Below are 17,515 nucleotides of genomic sequence, written 5' to 3'. Positions count from 1 at the left end.
GTACAAGGGGTTGATTCATCAACGGTCACATCATAGGATTCCATGATGGTGTTAGTGTCAATATTATATGCCCTGTAAGAATGACCATGAAGCGAATAAGCTAAGAAGATGCCATCAGAAGAACATGACTCAAACTTATCAACATTGCTATGCTTTAGGATAAAACGACATCCAAAAACTATCAAGTGAGAAACCTTTAGACTCATCCCAAAATTCAACTCATAAAAAGTCGCATTCAAGATCAAGCACAAGAAAATCTGATTGAGTTCTATGCTCATCGAGCATCATCCTAACCATCTCTACCAAAGTTCTATTTTTTCTTTCAACCAAGTCAATCTACTGAGGCACACGTGGAGGCAAAAAATTGATGCTCCATGATATGCTCAAGATAGAAAACATCAAAGAGATAGTTCTTAAACTTGGTATCATTATCACTGCGAATTACGTTCAATACACAAGGGAGTTCCTTGAACAATCTCAAAGCTATGCTCCGAAAATGTGAGAACATTTCATTCTTGCTCACCAGAAAGAACAACCAAGAATAGAGAGTAGTCATTAACAATGATGTGTACATACCACTTCTCACCCGCCGAATGAACACAAGAAGGACCAAAAATGTCCATATAGAGAAATTCCCATGTTCGTTCAGTCATCACCAGATTAACTGATGGGTGAGATGTGACAAACATCTTGCCATGTTGATAAAGAGTACAAACAAGATTCTTCTCAAACTTGAGCTTGGACAATTATTGGATCAAGCCTAGGGTACTCAAACGAGAATGATAATCAAAGCTCATGTGCCCTAACCTCCTATGCTACATACAAAGCTCAGAAGAATGTTGAGCAATCAAGCATCGAAAAGCATCAAAGTACTCTCCCTAATCGAAAAATCTGACAAATCAAAGCACCTGAGGAATCAAGAACTTGGGAAGCATTATGCTTAAAGCGCACTTCCAAGTCCTTATCCAGCAACTGAGATACAAAGAGAAAATTGTATCCCAGATGCTTCACCAAAGCCATATCTTTGAGAGTGAAACTCTCACTCACTTTTACCGTACCTTTGGCCTTCACTCTTCCTTTTCTATCATCCTTGAACTTGTTGTACTCTTGTCGCTTCATCAGAGTGAGGCTGGAGAACCATGATGCATCTCCGATCATATGGCGTGAACAACTGGAGTTGATGATCCAATTATTCTCTATGCCTCCGCCTACCACCTACATATGTGATGAATAGTAGCTAGATGGCTCAGTACTGGGGTTAAACAGAAATCTCTTGGGAATCTAGTACTGGGTCATCTACCCTAATGCAGTAAAAGCAGGTACATGAAAATCAACACTAGCTCACTGAGGGAGAGTACCACGATGAGCAAAACATGACATGCCAAAATGTTATGATTCAAAGCCTCTGACACGTGAACTAAGATCATATTAGTCATGGTAAGATCCATGCCGACCATCACCTCTAATAGGAATCTGAAGAGCACTGGAACCTTGTGAGTAAGAACAAAAAAAAAGACTCATGTACACTAGAAGAGGGGCAATACATGTCCCGAGTACCCCACTCCCACTTACGCTGCTCATACGGCGAAAATCCAACTAGACGACCCTCTCTTCGGCAGTAGGTGCAGTGGTAGCGTCTCTCAGGTACTTGATTGCTGGTCACTCTAGACTCTCTCACATGAGCTTTCATCTTAGGCTCTAAAGCTCTCTTGGGTTGTGGTGTAGATTTCTTCTTGGTGGATTGTGGTGTGCGTTTCTTCTTGGTGGGTTGTGATGTGACATTGATCTTAGATTTTTCAGCCTCAAGGGTAGTAGGTGTGGTAAAAATAATCTTACTATCTCTATTGTAAGCTACCCTCTCAAAACCCAACCCCAAAGCTAAACACATCTTATCTACACACATTTTTGGTCTTTGCCAAAATTAGATTCATTTTGTCGTTGCTTTCTAAGCATTTCTATACAAGAGAAAGGAAATACTTATTCTCTATCATTAGCTTTTGAACTTACCCTCTAACCCAGCTGAGTTTGCCCTTAAAGACAATGCAAGTGGAACAATTTGGCTGCACATCCTTAGAACACTTATATGTCCAATCTAAATTCTAGCTCCTTGATGTGCTTGTCTTTCATCTCAATATCCTTTGCAAGTAAAGGACAAGTCTTGCAAATGCCCAAGAGAGTAGACCTAGACTCCTTCTCAAGGAGCTTCTTTCAGCAGTCTCAAGTTGACCGATGACTTGAGCATGCAGAGTCTAAAACTCAGCAAGCTCACTCATGACAATAAGGCAAGGCAAACTTAGTTGTCACACACTCATATCTAGACTTGAGCTCCTTCAACTCAGGAGCCGCTTTCTTAAGTAAAATATCCTGACTAACAAGAGCGTCATTCAAGGTATTAACCTAAATAGAAAGTTGGTCATAGGAAGGAGATACCTCAGAAGGATCAAGCTCGAGGTTGCTTCCGTTGTCGTCCACAATGAGGAAAATGTCGGTGAAGTCCTTGTCCTTCCTCTTGTGCTTCACGGGCTACTCCTCCTCCTCCGAGCTCTCTTCCTCACTTGAGGTGTCAATATTGCTGAGCGTCATCACGAAAGCTCGAGATGCTTGGTCTTCTTATGTTTGTCGTGGTCGTGACTGCGGTCTTCCTTCTTCTTGAGCCTTAAACAATCTGTCTTGAAATGAGTAGTGTCACCACACTCATAACAAGCACAAGAACCATCCCTCCTCCGGTCTTGTCAATTGTTGTAGAAGCAGATGAACTTCTTCGTGATCAAGGCTAAATCATCATCATCAAGTGTATCCAACTGCTCCTCAGTGATAGAAACCAAGGAAAACGGTGCAAATCCACTAGGGAAAGGGTTAGCACAAGAAAAGCCACCTCCAAACTGATTACCACCACTAGATCATGAAACCAATGCCATGTTCTGATACAGGGAGTTTCCTAGGCCTATCCTAGCCGCCTTGGCAATCTCGATAGATTTGAGCTTGTTGAAGAGTTCATCACAAGTTAATGTGTCATAACTAGATGACTCCTCAATGCTCGAGATTTTCACTTCCTATATGCTATAGTCAAGAGCATAGAGAAGCTTGATCACCTTCTCATAGTTAGAATAAGGCAAAACCCTAGTCGATCTAAGATTGCTAACAATCCCATCAAATCGAGCAAATATGGCATCCAAAGACTCTTCGAGGCTCCACATGAACATATGATATTCTTGATTGTACGTGCTTTGACACCGAGCCTTGATTTGGTTAGTGTCCTCATGAAAGATACTAATAATGGACCAAATCTCTTGGGCAGTACGGAGATACTAAACTCTATCAAACTCATTACGACTCTAGCTTGTGAACAATATATTTCTAGCCTTGGTGTTAGCTTCATATTGTTCAATTCGAGCCTAATAAGTACAATCGAATGAATCTCATAGTTGGAGTCTACAATCTCCTATATTGCACTTCTTTGGCTTAAGAGGGTAAACCTCCATGCGCACTTTCTAGTACGAGAAGTCACAACCTTAAAAGAGAAGGATCTCCCCTTGTCTCTCCATTGTTGCCTATGGATCAAAAAGGCGGTGAAGGTCAACAAGTGATCAAACTAGCTCCAAGACAAATTGTATGATCGAGAATAGCAACTAGATCGTGGTAAATAGGCGCCTCACAATTTTCTTTCGAAACTGATGGCCTTCTCCTATTATGGTCACCCAACACACCACAAAACTAAAGCGGAAGCAAAACTGGAGAGAAATAAGTTGTTATGGAAATTTCTAAGGAAGAACATGACTCTCATGGATGTACATGAACCCTAGGTTCCATTGATATTCATTCCAAGGGTCATCATCACAAAAAATAGCAACTAGAGGGAAAAAAAACCTTTAATCTAACAAAAAGATCATTGGAAGAAGATATTCTCCAATTGATGATTTGGAGGCAAGTGAATTCAAGACCCACTTATCTACATTTCTATGTGAATTTTATGCCTCTAGCAACAAGAAGAATAGCTTCCCAAAGTGTGAAAAATTCAGCTCATCAAGCAAAACAAAAAACACAACCAAAAAGAAAAAACTCACAACAAAACAAGAGAGAGAGAAAAAAGAAAACAAGAAGGAGATGAACACAAGCATCGGATGAAACATGCACTTCATTTCTTCTAATATCAGTCCTCTTTTCGGCAAATTTACAAGATAATTTCCTTACAAAAAGCTCTCATGTATTATAAAGTCTAATATCTCATCTCTTCTTTACTCTAAAACCATAGGATACAAACTTAAGTGGATGGCTCAAACCTTCCACACATCCCTACCCCTCTATTTATTTATAAGGCTAGGGAGGTAACTTAGTCCTTAAGTTTTTTTTCCCAAAATACTCCTTCATTCCAATGGCCTCCTACCTACCATTGGAGCATTTTAATCTATTTTTTGCTACGTTCATCAAACGGTCATAGCTGTTTCATGACTTAGCTTCACCTCAACGGAAGTTTCGTGATGATGTCACGTGCACTCCATCCATCCACGATTTTGAGGTCAAATCGTGAAACCTCCTTGCACACTTCTCAAAGCATAACTTAATGCCACTTGCTTAAGCCTTAAGCAAGCATCCCATTGTCAACGCGTGTACTCCGTCTTGCAATCTTAACTGTCGTCAAGTCTCTCCTGCTCTCGATCTCTCGGGTCGCCTTGTCACTTGCACCAGTATCCACTTCACTTGACTTTGTTAATAAACTGTCTTCATCCACCTTCACACGCTTTGCTTGACTTTCACGTGCACAGTTAGGATCACCCTTGACTCCGCCGGACCATCTCGATCGTTCGACACCAAGTTCCCCGTTTAGACCCAATCATCTCGTCGTTGACCGTAAAGTTGCATCCATTACCTACACATCATGAGATAAGCAAACACATATCTCCAACACAATTTACTTCATCACAAGTTAGTCAAAATCAAAATCTCTGTTGAAGGACACATCAAACATGAACGTCAGATGCTTCGGTGTTCACTCCTCCTGAGTGTCGAACCATCCGACATGTTCAACCCATCAGACCAGGCATTTTGCATCTTTCTAAAAATATTAGTCTGGTATGCACAACAACTCATCGTTGGACCATCCGACATGTGCATCTGAACCTTTTTTGCAACTTCTGCAATAAAAAGGTCCGACAAAGCATCCAGTGTGCATGCTGCTCATCGCCAAACCATCTGGCATGTAGAACAGCTCCAGATACGTTTTGCAACCTCTCTAGAAAAATTACTCTAACATGCATAATGTCTCATTGCTGACCATCCAGCATGTACTTCAACTTTTGCTTCTACGTTGAAATGCTCTGGCATGAAATCTCCCTGAACGCCAGACCATCTGACATATGTAATTTTTCTAAACTCGGATATAAAAACACAAATTCTATTTTCTCTAAAACTTTAAATAGTTATGATCATAATTGCAATACATAGACATGTTCATGCAATCCATAAACCATCAAACCACCTTAAAATTTTTATCAATTACTTATCATAGATCACTACGTGAAAAAAGCTCGTGGGTGATGGGTTGTGACCCTCATTGGTGATGAGTCTCGCATCCGTCACCCCGAGCGCGTCATTGATGACTAGTCATTGGTGACTAGTCATTGGTGACAGGTAAGGACCCATCACCAATGTCATCGGTGACGGAACATACCGTTACCCGTCACCTATGAGTGTCTCCCATGTGTTGGGGTGATAGACATAAATAAGGGGTAACGTCTTCACCCGTCACTTATATCCTAACATAAGTGACGGGTAACCTATTCACCCATCACTTATGTCCTAACATAAGTGACGGGTAACTAGGTTACCCATCACTTATATCTGTCACCCATATGCTGGGAGGAATACATAAATGATGGGTAAGATAGTTACCCATCGCTTATATTTAATATAAATGACGGATAACCAGGTTACCCATCACTTATTCTTCCTAGGAAGGAAACATCGATGCCGTATGTACAATATTTTCTTTGAGTTGTTCAACCTCAAAATGTATGTGTCACCTAAGCAATATGGGCAAGTTTCACCTTTTCTTTTGCTCTAACCTGATAAGTTACGAAGTGCTAGCAGATCATTAATGCTGACGAATAACATGGCGTTCAAGGTAAAGTAATCTTGTTTATACTGATCCCAAACATCGACGCCTTCCGATCAGAGTATCTTAAGATCATCAACTAAAGGCTTGAGGTACACATCGATATCGTTTCCAGGTTGTTTTGTTCATGATATCAAGATCGACAATATAATATAGTTCTGCTTATTACAAAGCCAGGGAGGAAGGTTGTAGATCAACAATATAATAGGCCAGGTGTTATGTGAGGTACTCATGTTACTGAATGGATTCATACCATCTGTGCTCATAGAAAATATATTTCTCAATTCTTAAGCGAACCAACCAAATGTGAAATCAACGATTCGCCACTGAGCAGAATCCGCCAGGTGTCATATCATTGTGTCGTTCTTACGACCCTCCTTATGCCAACACACCAATTGTGCCTTATTTCTGTTGGCAAACACATACTTCAGACGGGAAATTATAGGAAAATACCACATCACCTTGCTAGGACCACCTTTACTTTTCTTGCCTCCATCCCCGTCACCACAGTCATTTCTACGCTTATATCAATGGGTTCCACAAACGGAGCATTAATCCAGCTCTGCATACTCTCCATGAAATAAGATACAATACTGCTTATATACATGTGTTTTTTCTATTTCCAATCCTAAAGGACAAATTATCTTATTCGCATCGTAGACGCCCTTGGGCACCAAGTTCCTCTCCAGTATCATGTCCCTTAGCAGATCCAGCAATGCTTCAAAACTCTTATCAGTCCAACCATGGGTTGCCTTCAGCTATAGAAGTTTTAGGTTCCCAAATGTCCACGTGTACTTCTCCTTACAGTTGGGATAAATGGGCATCTTAGAATCCCGCACAAAGTCCTAGAATTTAGCAAACTTACCATTATTATACTCGTCGTGCCGCTCGACATCCCACACCATCTGGTCCACATTCTCCACAAAATCCTCGAGATCATTATCATTGAAACCTAATATGTCCTCATCCTTGATTTCAAGATCTATTCACTGGGTGTAAGTCCTTGATCCATATTGTCAGCATAGAAGGTCTGATCCAACTCTCCCTCGTTAAGGCCTTTCTCGCCATGTTTGTTCCAATATGTATAATTCTCTTTAAATCCACGTATGTCCAAGTGTGCATGGATATTGTCTGGTTTCGGGAACTTCTTATCATTCTTGTAGTCGTGACATGGACAATACATTGTCGTTTTACCATGATCTTTCATATCCTCCAAGGCAGCACCCATGAATGCTTCACCCCACTCAGGTACTCCGGACAAATCCGGGTCTCAAGGTATATCCAACTTCTGTCCATTATCTATAATTAATGTAAAACATTCGTTCTTCATTAACAATTATCTTAATTCTGTGGTTAAACATGCGATTAAAAATTCCATACAAATACACTAGATCTGTGGTATCTCGCGGTAGATCGAGCAAACCTAGTACCAAATCTAGCATAAATACAACTCAATTGTACTAAGATTTTGAATAAAGATGCAAAATGACCAATTACAACTCAAAGCACAACAAATCTACCAAATAGGGATTACAAGAGGGGGAAAGGAGCGATGCAAACCTTGAAAGACCTAGCACCAATTTAAATTTTAAATCAACAAGATATTAGAAAATCTCTAGTGGAGCCAGTGAAAATCATTAGCACTGCGTGTACAAAACTGTTGAGTAACTGTTCATCCGTGCAGTGGCTAGCAGGTGTTAAAACAGATCTAAGTAATAAGTGACGGATAATAATATCACCCATCACTTATTATTTGTTATAAGTGATGGGTCATGTTACGACCCGTCACTTATGGCTAGAGTAGGGAGACCTATCACCTTTACCAAGTTATAAGTGACAGGTCGTAACATGACCCGTCACTTATGACTGATGCAGGGAGACCCACTAAATCATAAGTGACGGGTTCAGTTTTTACCTGCCACTCATGTTATAGACGACAGGTAATATTACGACTCGTCACCTATTATCTGTTATCTATGATGGGTAAATAACTGATCTCGATCTGAGACGAAATAAGTGACGGATAATAAACAGTCACTTATGTTTGTCTTCTTTATCTGTTTTTATGTAGTTGTTATCTGTGATCGGTAAATAACTGGTCTCAGACTTTGTTTTTACGTAGTGGACAAATCAAACCACATTTTAATTTGGTTTCTTATAAGAAGGGCGTGTCTGGTGACGCATGCATGCAACAGAGATCGCGGCTGCTGCGTGTGGTTCTATTGATCGATCATGCAATTGCGGAAGTTGCCGCACATCAGCAGCGGGGCCGTGCTATCTACGGTCATTTGTTGGTAATTGTCTGGTTGTTGCGAGAAATAACGCTCTTGATCTTCCGGTTGGTTCATCGCCAATGTGGAGGCTAATCTACACGTCTATACTAATAGAGTAGATCTGTCGGAAATTCTATCATGCAAGATTCATGCCGTGAGTTTTATGAAGACTAAAATTCTGAAATTTTTGAAGGTTCGGTTCTTGTTGTCGTTGTTAGTACGTGTACACCTAACAGTAACAATTGAAAACAATTAGTACGTAACTGTACTAACGAGTTGTCGATGAACTAATTTGAACTCCTGTCTTGTCCCCATAGACGTCGAAATGCATTTGCGAGTACCTGATCGATTAGATTGCACCATACTGCACGGTGTGCCATCCTGTCTACGGGTAAATTGCACCATACTGCACGGTGTGCCATCCTGTCTACGTGTAAAGAATGGGATGGGCCGGGCCTCTTAGTCAATATACAGGCGTAGCGAGACATTAATAAAAAATTCTGAAATTTTTAATTTTTATATTCTATAATATTACAATATTTAAAGTTAGCTGCCGGTGAACAGTGTTTCCTGAAATCACTGTTCCCAGTAATATTTTTCACTCCTCCTTTCTTTATACAAAATTGTGGTCTTCTGTTGCTCTAACAATCCTAAAATTTTCTGTACATATTTTATAATTCATGCGCAACTCATTTTAATTGAATTCACTTAAAAAGCATGTGTAGAATTTAAACTAAACTTCTCAAAAAAGACTACTTTAAAATTTTTTAACAATTATTAGGGTCTCAAATAAATTTCCAAAAATTTGAAACAATTCACTAATATTCATCTTATGTGATAGACTAATTTCTAAAATTATTTCTAGCCCTAGTATATATGGTGAAAAAATAAGTTACTTTTTAATGCTCTATTCACAATGGGACTATGTACCATCTGGCCGGCTCGGGTACAGTCACCAACACATCTGATTAATTGCGAGTCTATGGCCCGTCAGAGGTAGCAAATGTTGTTGTACGTGTGCGCGTAGGATTGAACCCGTATCACATGTACAACTAGGGATGAAAACGGGCGGCGGAAATCCCGTCACGTCCCATCCGATCCCATTTTTCACTTTTATCCCGACTGATTTCGGATTTTCGGATTTATGCAAAAATGGGATGAAAACGGGAAACTTGATGCAAAAATGGGTATGAAAACGGTTTCGCTATTTTGTTGACTGTATTTTCGAAATCCCATTATTAATCGGGATATTATCGCAAAAATGTTGTTTTAGTCCACATGTGTCTACAGCCCATCCCACAAGTCCACAATGGCCTCAAGGGGAACCTCCGACGCACACGCACTCAGGCACTCGGCACTCTACTGCTGCCTCACCCTCAAGCCCTAGCCGTCGCCTAGCCTGGGCCTGCGTACTGCCCTCGGTCAGCACGCCATCGTCCGGTCGGATCTCACCCTGACTACAAATGGGTGTATAAAATAAAATGAAAGGCAAATGCTACTATAGATAAGTATAAAGCCAGACTTGTTGGAAGGGGTTTTAATAGAGATACAATATTGACTATGAGGATACTTTAAGTCATGTAGTCAAGGCTGCTACTATGAGACTTCTGTTATCCATTGCAAAGTACAGAGGTTGGAGTCTTCGTCAGCTAGATGTATATAACGTGTTTCTTTATGGTGTTCTAGAGTAGGAAGTTTTTACGAGGCAACCACCATGCTATGAAGAAAAATCAAGGCTACATTATGTATGTACACTGGACAAAGCCTTATATGGACTGAAGCAGGCGCCCAGGGCATGGTATTCTCGATTGAGTGTAAAGTTACAAGAACTAGGCTTCAATGCATCCAAGGCTGACACCTCTCTATTTTTCTACAACAAAGGCAATGTTACGATATTTTTACTCATATATGTTGATATCATAATCGTGGCAAGTTCCTTGCAGGAAGCAACAATGGCACTCCTTCAAGACCGTAAGGTTGAGTTTGCAATTAAAGATCTAGGGGATATACATTACTTTTCTGTGAATTTAAGTAAAAAAAAAGGTACACGAAGGTATCTTACTAACACAAGAAAAATATGCTACGAATTTGTTGAAACGTGAAGGGATGATAAACTGCAAAAACCAATTGCCACGCCTCTTTCCACCATTGAGAAGCTAGTACATGTTGGAGAAGTGTTAGGACCTGAGGATGCAACCCAGTATCGGAGTATTGTTGGTGCTTTATAATATCTGGCTCTAACACGATCAAATATTTGTTTTCCAGCTAATAAGATATGTTAGTTTTTGCACTCCCCTAGGGCCTGTTTAGTAGAGTTCTCCCTGATTCAAATTCTCTACGGGGAGTGATTCTCTGGAGGAAGTGATTCTGTGGCTGAAAGTGATTCTCTAAAATAAAATATATGGAGGAAGTGATTCTCTGCGGGAAGTGAATCAAAGGAAGCTGTTTTTTCAGCTCCCCAACTTTTAGTTCATTTCAGAGAATCACTCCCACGGATTTCACTTATGAAGCTAAAAGCTGAAAGCTGCTGTTTGGCAGAGCTCCCCCTGATTCCAGCCAGGAAGCTGCTCTGGGAGCTCTGCCAAACAGGCCCCTACTACTCTACATTAGACGACAGTTAAGAGAATTTTGAGATATTTAAAGATCATGCGATCATCTTCTATGTTAGTTAGTGCATTTTGATGCAGATTGGACTAGATGTCTTGATGATAGGCGGTCTACAATTGGTTTTGATGTGTTTCTAGGATCAAATCTTATATCCCAAAATGCACAAATGCAAGCAACAATGTCGAGATCAAGTACAGAAACTGAATACAAGGCATTGGCTAATGCAAAGGCATAAATTATGTAGATACAAACCATGTTTGATGAGTTAGGCATCCAGTGTCCTTAGGTTGCACGATTATGGTGTGACAATATTGGCTTTACTTATCTTTTAGTGAATCTGATATTTCATGCAAGAACAAAATATATGAGGTAGATTATCATTTTGTGAGAGAATGTGTTGCTCAGAAGCTACTAGATATTCGATCTAATAGGCAATCAAGTAGCAGATGGTTTTACCAATCCTTTGTCAATACGATCCTTGGCAGAGTATAAACGCGATCAACCAAGATAAGGTGTGGTTGAGGGGGAATGGTAGAATCTGTTAGGATCGGCTGAGTTGTACACAGAGAGATAGAGTTGGTATTGATAGAATTAGGTTTGAACCAAATAGAGATGTGATAGAATCGGTTTAAACCAAACGTGATTGTCACGGTTGTAACCAACTCTTGTAATCTGCCACGAATTGCAGGCTTCTATAAATACAATCACACGGCCTCTTGAGAGGTGAGAACGTTTGCACCATCGCTTTTCAGTAGTTACCTCACGACCACATCTTACCTTGAGGGCTGCTTTTCGAGACACTACTCTCCTTCACCTTGCTACATAGGCCATAAATAACATTAATAGTTTCTCACCGAATGTTTTGAGATGTTTAGTTGACAAGAGTAAAATATTCCATGTTAAAAAGACTAAAATTATTCTACATAACGTATACTTCATCCGATCACAAATATAAGTCGTATTAGGTTTGTCCTAAGTCAAATATTTTTAGCTTTGGTTATCAATAATTAAAAATCTATATAGATTTACAACATAAGGTTGAGACTACTAGATTCATCATGAAAAATAATTTCGTAATATATAACTCTTTCTATTTAATATAATAAAATTTTATAAAAATTGATGGTCAAAATTTCACTTTGTAGACTGTGTCGATTCCCTGAATGACTTTTATTTCTCATCGGAGTAAGTATATAGATTTGAAAGCATGGTTGCCCTTCTTGCATTTTTAGAATCATAAGGTTGAGTTGGCTTGGTTCCTAGTCGATAAACGCCAGGCGAGCGTAAATTCTCTTGCATCTTGTAAGCCAACACCCTCGCTTGAATGAAGACACCTGATTGGCCTGACTTTCTAAATGTAGCGAAAGGTTTTGGTATGAACGACCCATGTAGCGAAAGGTTGAAAAATGAAATGTATAGATTTACCGCGAGAAAATGAAATTAAATACCTTATTAGTACTTTTGTTGAGTAGTTGATGAATCTGATTCAAGCTAAGGTCTTGCATGGTGACCCCAGTACCTGAAATTCCTGGATCCGCCATGCATGTAACAACACATGATTGAACGTGCATCTTCCTCTTGTTTTCAAGGTCCCAGAGTTGTTCCATTAACATTATATATATTGTTGGGGAGATAGCGCTATTATGTATGCCAGCGTAGAACTGTTATTGCATCGAAACCTGGACAACTCGGCGATGTATTACGTATCTAGTAAGTGAAAACAGTTTCACTGACTGCAAAAGAGCATTTATACAGAGTATCTGCGGAAGATTGCGAAGACGAAGGCACGCGCTTGAATAACGCTCAACTCTGTTCGGTTTTAATATGTGTGGTATGTACTCTGTAAATACAGATGAATCTGGGCCAGCGAACTGTATAGTAGTACACTAAAGCGTCGAAGCACTGCAATATGAGGTGCAACGACGAGCGAGGAAGAAAAGAGGTTGTGTGCTAGCCTTGAGACATGAATTACCCCTGTCACAATCAAATCAAGAATTCCAAATCCGATTTTAAACCGAGTTGGAGCCAAATCCCCTTGGAAAGAGCAGCACACGTAGTGACGCGGGGGGAGAGAGAGTAGTGACTATAGCTAGTGAGGACGAAGGGCTAGATAGGTAGAGAGAGAAACACGAGAGAGAGAGAGAGAGAGTCTGTGTTGCATCATCAGCCCAAGGGCACAACAGCAGCTTGCCTGCCTGCAGCCTGCTGCCGCTGCCCCTGCCGCAGCGGTGCGTCAAAATTAGCAGCAGCCGGCAGGGAGTGTCCACAGTTCACACCTCCTATATTTTTCTCCTTTCTCTTAGCCCCCCTCAGCTCCCCTAATAACACTCTCTTTTGTGTAAGCTCATCTTAACCTCGGCCAAGAACATACCAGAGATTCGAAGGGAAAAGGAAAGAAGAAAGCTTCAGCGCGCGACGAGCTGCCAGCAACCATGGACTTCGACGAGCACGATGACGGCGACGGCGATGAGGAGATGCCGCCGATTCCAGTGAGCTTGAGCTACGAGCCGCAGCTGCAGCCGGGGCTGGGACTGGGAGGCGGTGGCACGCCGAAGCCGGGGGATTCCGGAGGCGGGGTCTTCAGGACGCCAGGCGGCTGCGGAGTGAGAGGAGATGCTGGTGGGCGCACGAGGTATCGGGAGTGCCTCAAGAACCACGCGGTCGGCATCGGTGGGCACGCGGTGGATGGCTGCGGCGAGTTCATGGCCGCGGGCGAGGAGGGCTCCATCGACGCGCTCCGCTGCGCGGCCTGCGGCTGCCACCGCAACTTCCACCGCAAGGAGTCCGACTGGCCCACGGGCGCCGCGTCCGCCGAGCCCGCCGCGCTGTCCCCGGCCGCCATCACCGCCTACGGCGCCGCGGCGCATCACCAGTTCTCCCCCTACTACCGCACCCCGGCCGGGTACCTCTACCATCAGCACAAGCAGCTGGCGGCCGCGGCCGCGGCCGCCGGGCACATGCAGCGGCCGCTCGCACTCCCCTCCACCTCCCACTCTGTCCGCGACGAGGGCGACGACATGTCCGGGATGATCGGCCCCATGGTGGTGGCGCCCATGGTGGGAATGTCCCTCGGCTCGGGCGGCCCGTCCGGCTCCAGCTCCGGCAAGAAGCGGTTCCGCACCAAGTTCACGCAGGAGCAGAAGGACAGGATGCTGGCATTCGCCGAGCGGCTGGGGTGGCGCATCCAGAAGCACGACGAGGCCGCCGTGCAGCAGTTCTGCGAGGAGGTGTGCGTCAAGCGCCACGTGCTCAAGGTCTGGATGCACAACAACAAGCACACCCTCGGCAAGAAGCCATTACCCTGAGACGCGCGCGCACCCCCGCCGCTGGCTCCTGCCTCGGCGCCGGTGCTAGCTAGGTCTAGGTATACTACTACTGAAGTACTGATCGCATTGCACCATCTGCAACTTAGCCTTTTCTTTTTGTCTTCTTTATTTTAGCTAGCTTTAGCTAGGTTCGTAGCGAGCAGCGGTTCTTGGGTTTAGCAATTTAAGCTAGGATGGAGGAGATGGCTGTTGTTCTTTTTCTTCTTCTTTTTTTCTCCTTATTTTACTGTGGTTCCTTGGCTCTGTGTTGGATGTGTTGGTTTCCTAGATGGGGATGAGATGATCATGACATTGGTGCATGTTGGGAAGGAGGGCATGCCATGGCCATTCGCCTATTTGGATCTTGGGAATGTACTTGTTGCAATTGAAATTTCCTGTCTGGGGATTTGGGTTGCATGGATCGATTGTTTCATCCCTTTTCTCGTGCTTGGGACTTGAGAACCGGGATTATTTTACTCCTCATGGGCCCGCCCGGCCTCCCGGCTTGGCAATAGCTAGGGCAGACGGGATTCTGAAGTGTCGACTCTAAGTCCTAATCTCCTACAGCAACGGTGAACCTGCAAGCCTGCCAAGCCATGTTGCAGCAATACTGTTGCATACTCATCTCCCACATCATCTTCGTGGAGTTAGTACATTGTTACCTCGACACGGAAAGTTGTTGGAATTCGATTTGCAATCCAACTCGGATTCGGATATCCAATTAAAAAAATTAGACATTCGAAATACAATTCAAAATTTGGTTCAGATTTGAATATCCGATACTCCAATTTAGTAAAAAAAAAATAGACCCAGTGTCTAACTAGTGTTACTGTTAGTACTAGTGTTACTGTAACCTATTCTTGAACCGTGCGTTATTACTGTAACCCCATTGCATTTGCTTCTGATTTTTAGTTTATGATAACTCAACCTCAATCAACTTCACCGTTGCGATGTCACTGCTCGTATCCGTATCATTGTTCATTGATGCCTCATTGCCTCTTCCACAATTTGGGACCAGTGATAGCAGTCGCAGTAACGCTGGCGCATGAGTATGGTATCAGCTGGAGCTAGCCATGGCGGCGACTTTTGTAGCCTGTGAATTCAATGAAGCCCCGTCTCCTTCCTTTAATTAGTTGTGGCATCCTCCACCTTTCCGCTTTTACTACCTAGGTTCTTCGCCATGCGATATATGCTACGCAAATGCGAGGTGGTGCTCATCGCAACGGCAATGGCGCCATGCTCGAAAAGGAAGGAGACGGCCGTACCAACAGGGGGCGAGAGAGACAGCGAGAGCAAGGAAGCCAGAGTTGCAAGCGAAGAAGGTGAGAAGAGACCGGATGGGAAGGAAAGTGGGAGAACGATCTCTGCTTTCTCTCTCCTAGTCTTTTCCACGCGCTGCCTGCCTTTCGACCTTTCTTGTTCCTAGCATTGCATGAGAACGCTCGCTCGCTCGCTCCCGGCTCCCCCGCTGTGGCGGCTTTTCCCTCGGCCTGCGCCAGCGTTCCGACGTGCTGAACCGGAACCGCGCCAACGCCGTCCTCGCGTTTTAAGTCGGCGCACGGCAAGCTGGAACGGAGGCCATGGCGGCCGGGCCAAGGCAAGCAGCAGCAACGCGGCCTGAAGAAGGCTAGCTGGTGCGTGCGTGTGCGCACCGCGTGAAGCTGGAGAAAAAAGCGCATGCACCGCGGTGGTGTTTTTTTTTCTTTCGAAAATGATATGCAAACGACAGAACGTCCGACTGAACCTTCCTACCCAGCAGTGCTACAGTGTTTCATTCTACAGTACCTACGCTACAGTGTATTAGTCAGGAAAGGAGTCGGAGGTATAGCAGTTCTTTTTTTTTCTGTCACCTCCTCATGCTGTACATCGGCAAGTATTGACATCATTGCAGCCCCCTGCTTAATCGCCTATTCCGGACTGCACATAGAGACAACAACGAGTTGGATCGGGTGCGGCGAAGCAGACTCATATCATACTGATACCCGAACTGAGTTACTCGACCCGTGATCATGAAGGGTGACGAGTAGAATTTTGTGTCTGTGCTTGTGCCCACCAGGTATCTGAAACCCACGGGTCGCCCGTGGAACAGCGGACAACTACATGCGGGTGTGGTGGCAGTCGACTGGAAGTGCAGCGTGATCGTGCGGTGTGGGCGGCCAGCTGGGGGCGCTTTGGTGGCCAGATGAGGGAGGGCACGACTGTGCAACGTCGGTGACTAGCTAGAGGAGGGAGCGATCGTGCGGTGGTGGCAACTAGCTAGGGCGTGGTCCTTGGAGGCTCGAGGCGCGGAGGTGAGGCAACGACGGTTGCCTGGGGGCGGGGCGGGGCCAGCTGGAGGCGTAGGGCGTGGAGGTGTGACGACAGCGGTCACCTGGGGGCAGGACTAGCTAGAGGCAGGCGCGAATGTGCGGCGACGGCCGTCACCTGGGGGCGAGGCGCGGATGTGCAACGATGGCCGCCGCCTAGTGGTGCGGGTTTGTGGCAGCTAGCTAGAGGCAGGGCGCAGGTGCGGCAATGGCTGGTTGAGGGGTGTGCCATGTGCGCACCGTGTGCTGGAGGCAAAGAAATGCATAGGGTTAACAGTATGGACCAGGCTAGGGTCCATAGAGAATTGTGCTGGGCCAACATTGCACATCGGGTATACCCGTGGATACCCATGGGTAGATTAAAAAATCCATACGCGACCCGGTGCTTCACAGGTACCCTACCTGTGGTGCCCGTCGATGAAATATCAAACCCATGCACACGTCCATTGGGCGTGGTACCCACATGTACCTGAACTCGTGGGCAGGATTTTCATTCCTAGTTGAACACACGGTCGTGCAAGGCATGGCTATTAGACATAATCTAGTGTTTGACATTAACTTTTGTACTTGCATGTTTGCATTAGCACTAGGGAGTTGTTAGCAGGTTGCATTAGTAGTTAGCTTGTTGCATGCGATTGCATACATGAACGTGTGAGCGCATGATCAAGTCGTGGGCACATGGCCTCAAAAGCGGATTAGCTGTTAGCCACTGTGCGCACATGTTATTTATCTGCATGTAATCAGTAGTTAGTTGAGTCAAATATCGAGCAATGACAGAAAGAAGAAAACAAGGCTATTCGTGTGCCTCACTAAGGTTGTGTGTTTTCTGTGTTGTTGTCTTCCTCCTCGTGTTTGCATTGTGTTGCGTCCACGCAAGAGTGTGAGTGATCCAACATCTAGCATCAGAGCTAG

At 43.9% G+C, this 17,515-nt stretch overlaps 1 protein-coding gene across 1 annotated transcript; it reads left to right on the top strand.

Annotated features, from left to right (window-relative positions):
• Positions 1 to 13,134: 13,134 nt before the first annotated feature.
• LOC133895990 (zinc-finger homeodomain protein 2-like) lies at positions 13,135 to 14,698 on the top strand. Its single transcript, XM_062336513.1, has one exon. It carries the CDS (start codon positions 13,425 to 13,427, stop codon positions 14,295 to 14,297), a length of 873 nt encoding a protein of 290 aa, XP_062192497.1. The 5' UTR covers positions 13,135 to 13,424; the 3' UTR covers positions 14,298 to 14,698.
• Positions 14,699 to 17,515: the final 2,817 nt, after the last annotated feature.

Source organism: Phragmites australis, chromosome 16 (assembly GCF_958298935.1).
Source record: "Phragmites australis chromosome 16, lpPhrAust1.1, whole genome shotgun sequence".
Classification (NCBI taxonomy): domain Eukaryota; kingdom Viridiplantae; phylum Streptophyta; class Magnoliopsida; order Poales; family Poaceae; genus Phragmites; species Phragmites australis.
The sequence above is the reverse complement of the archived record's forward strand: the minus strand, read 5'-3'. Positions and strand labels throughout refer to the sequence as shown.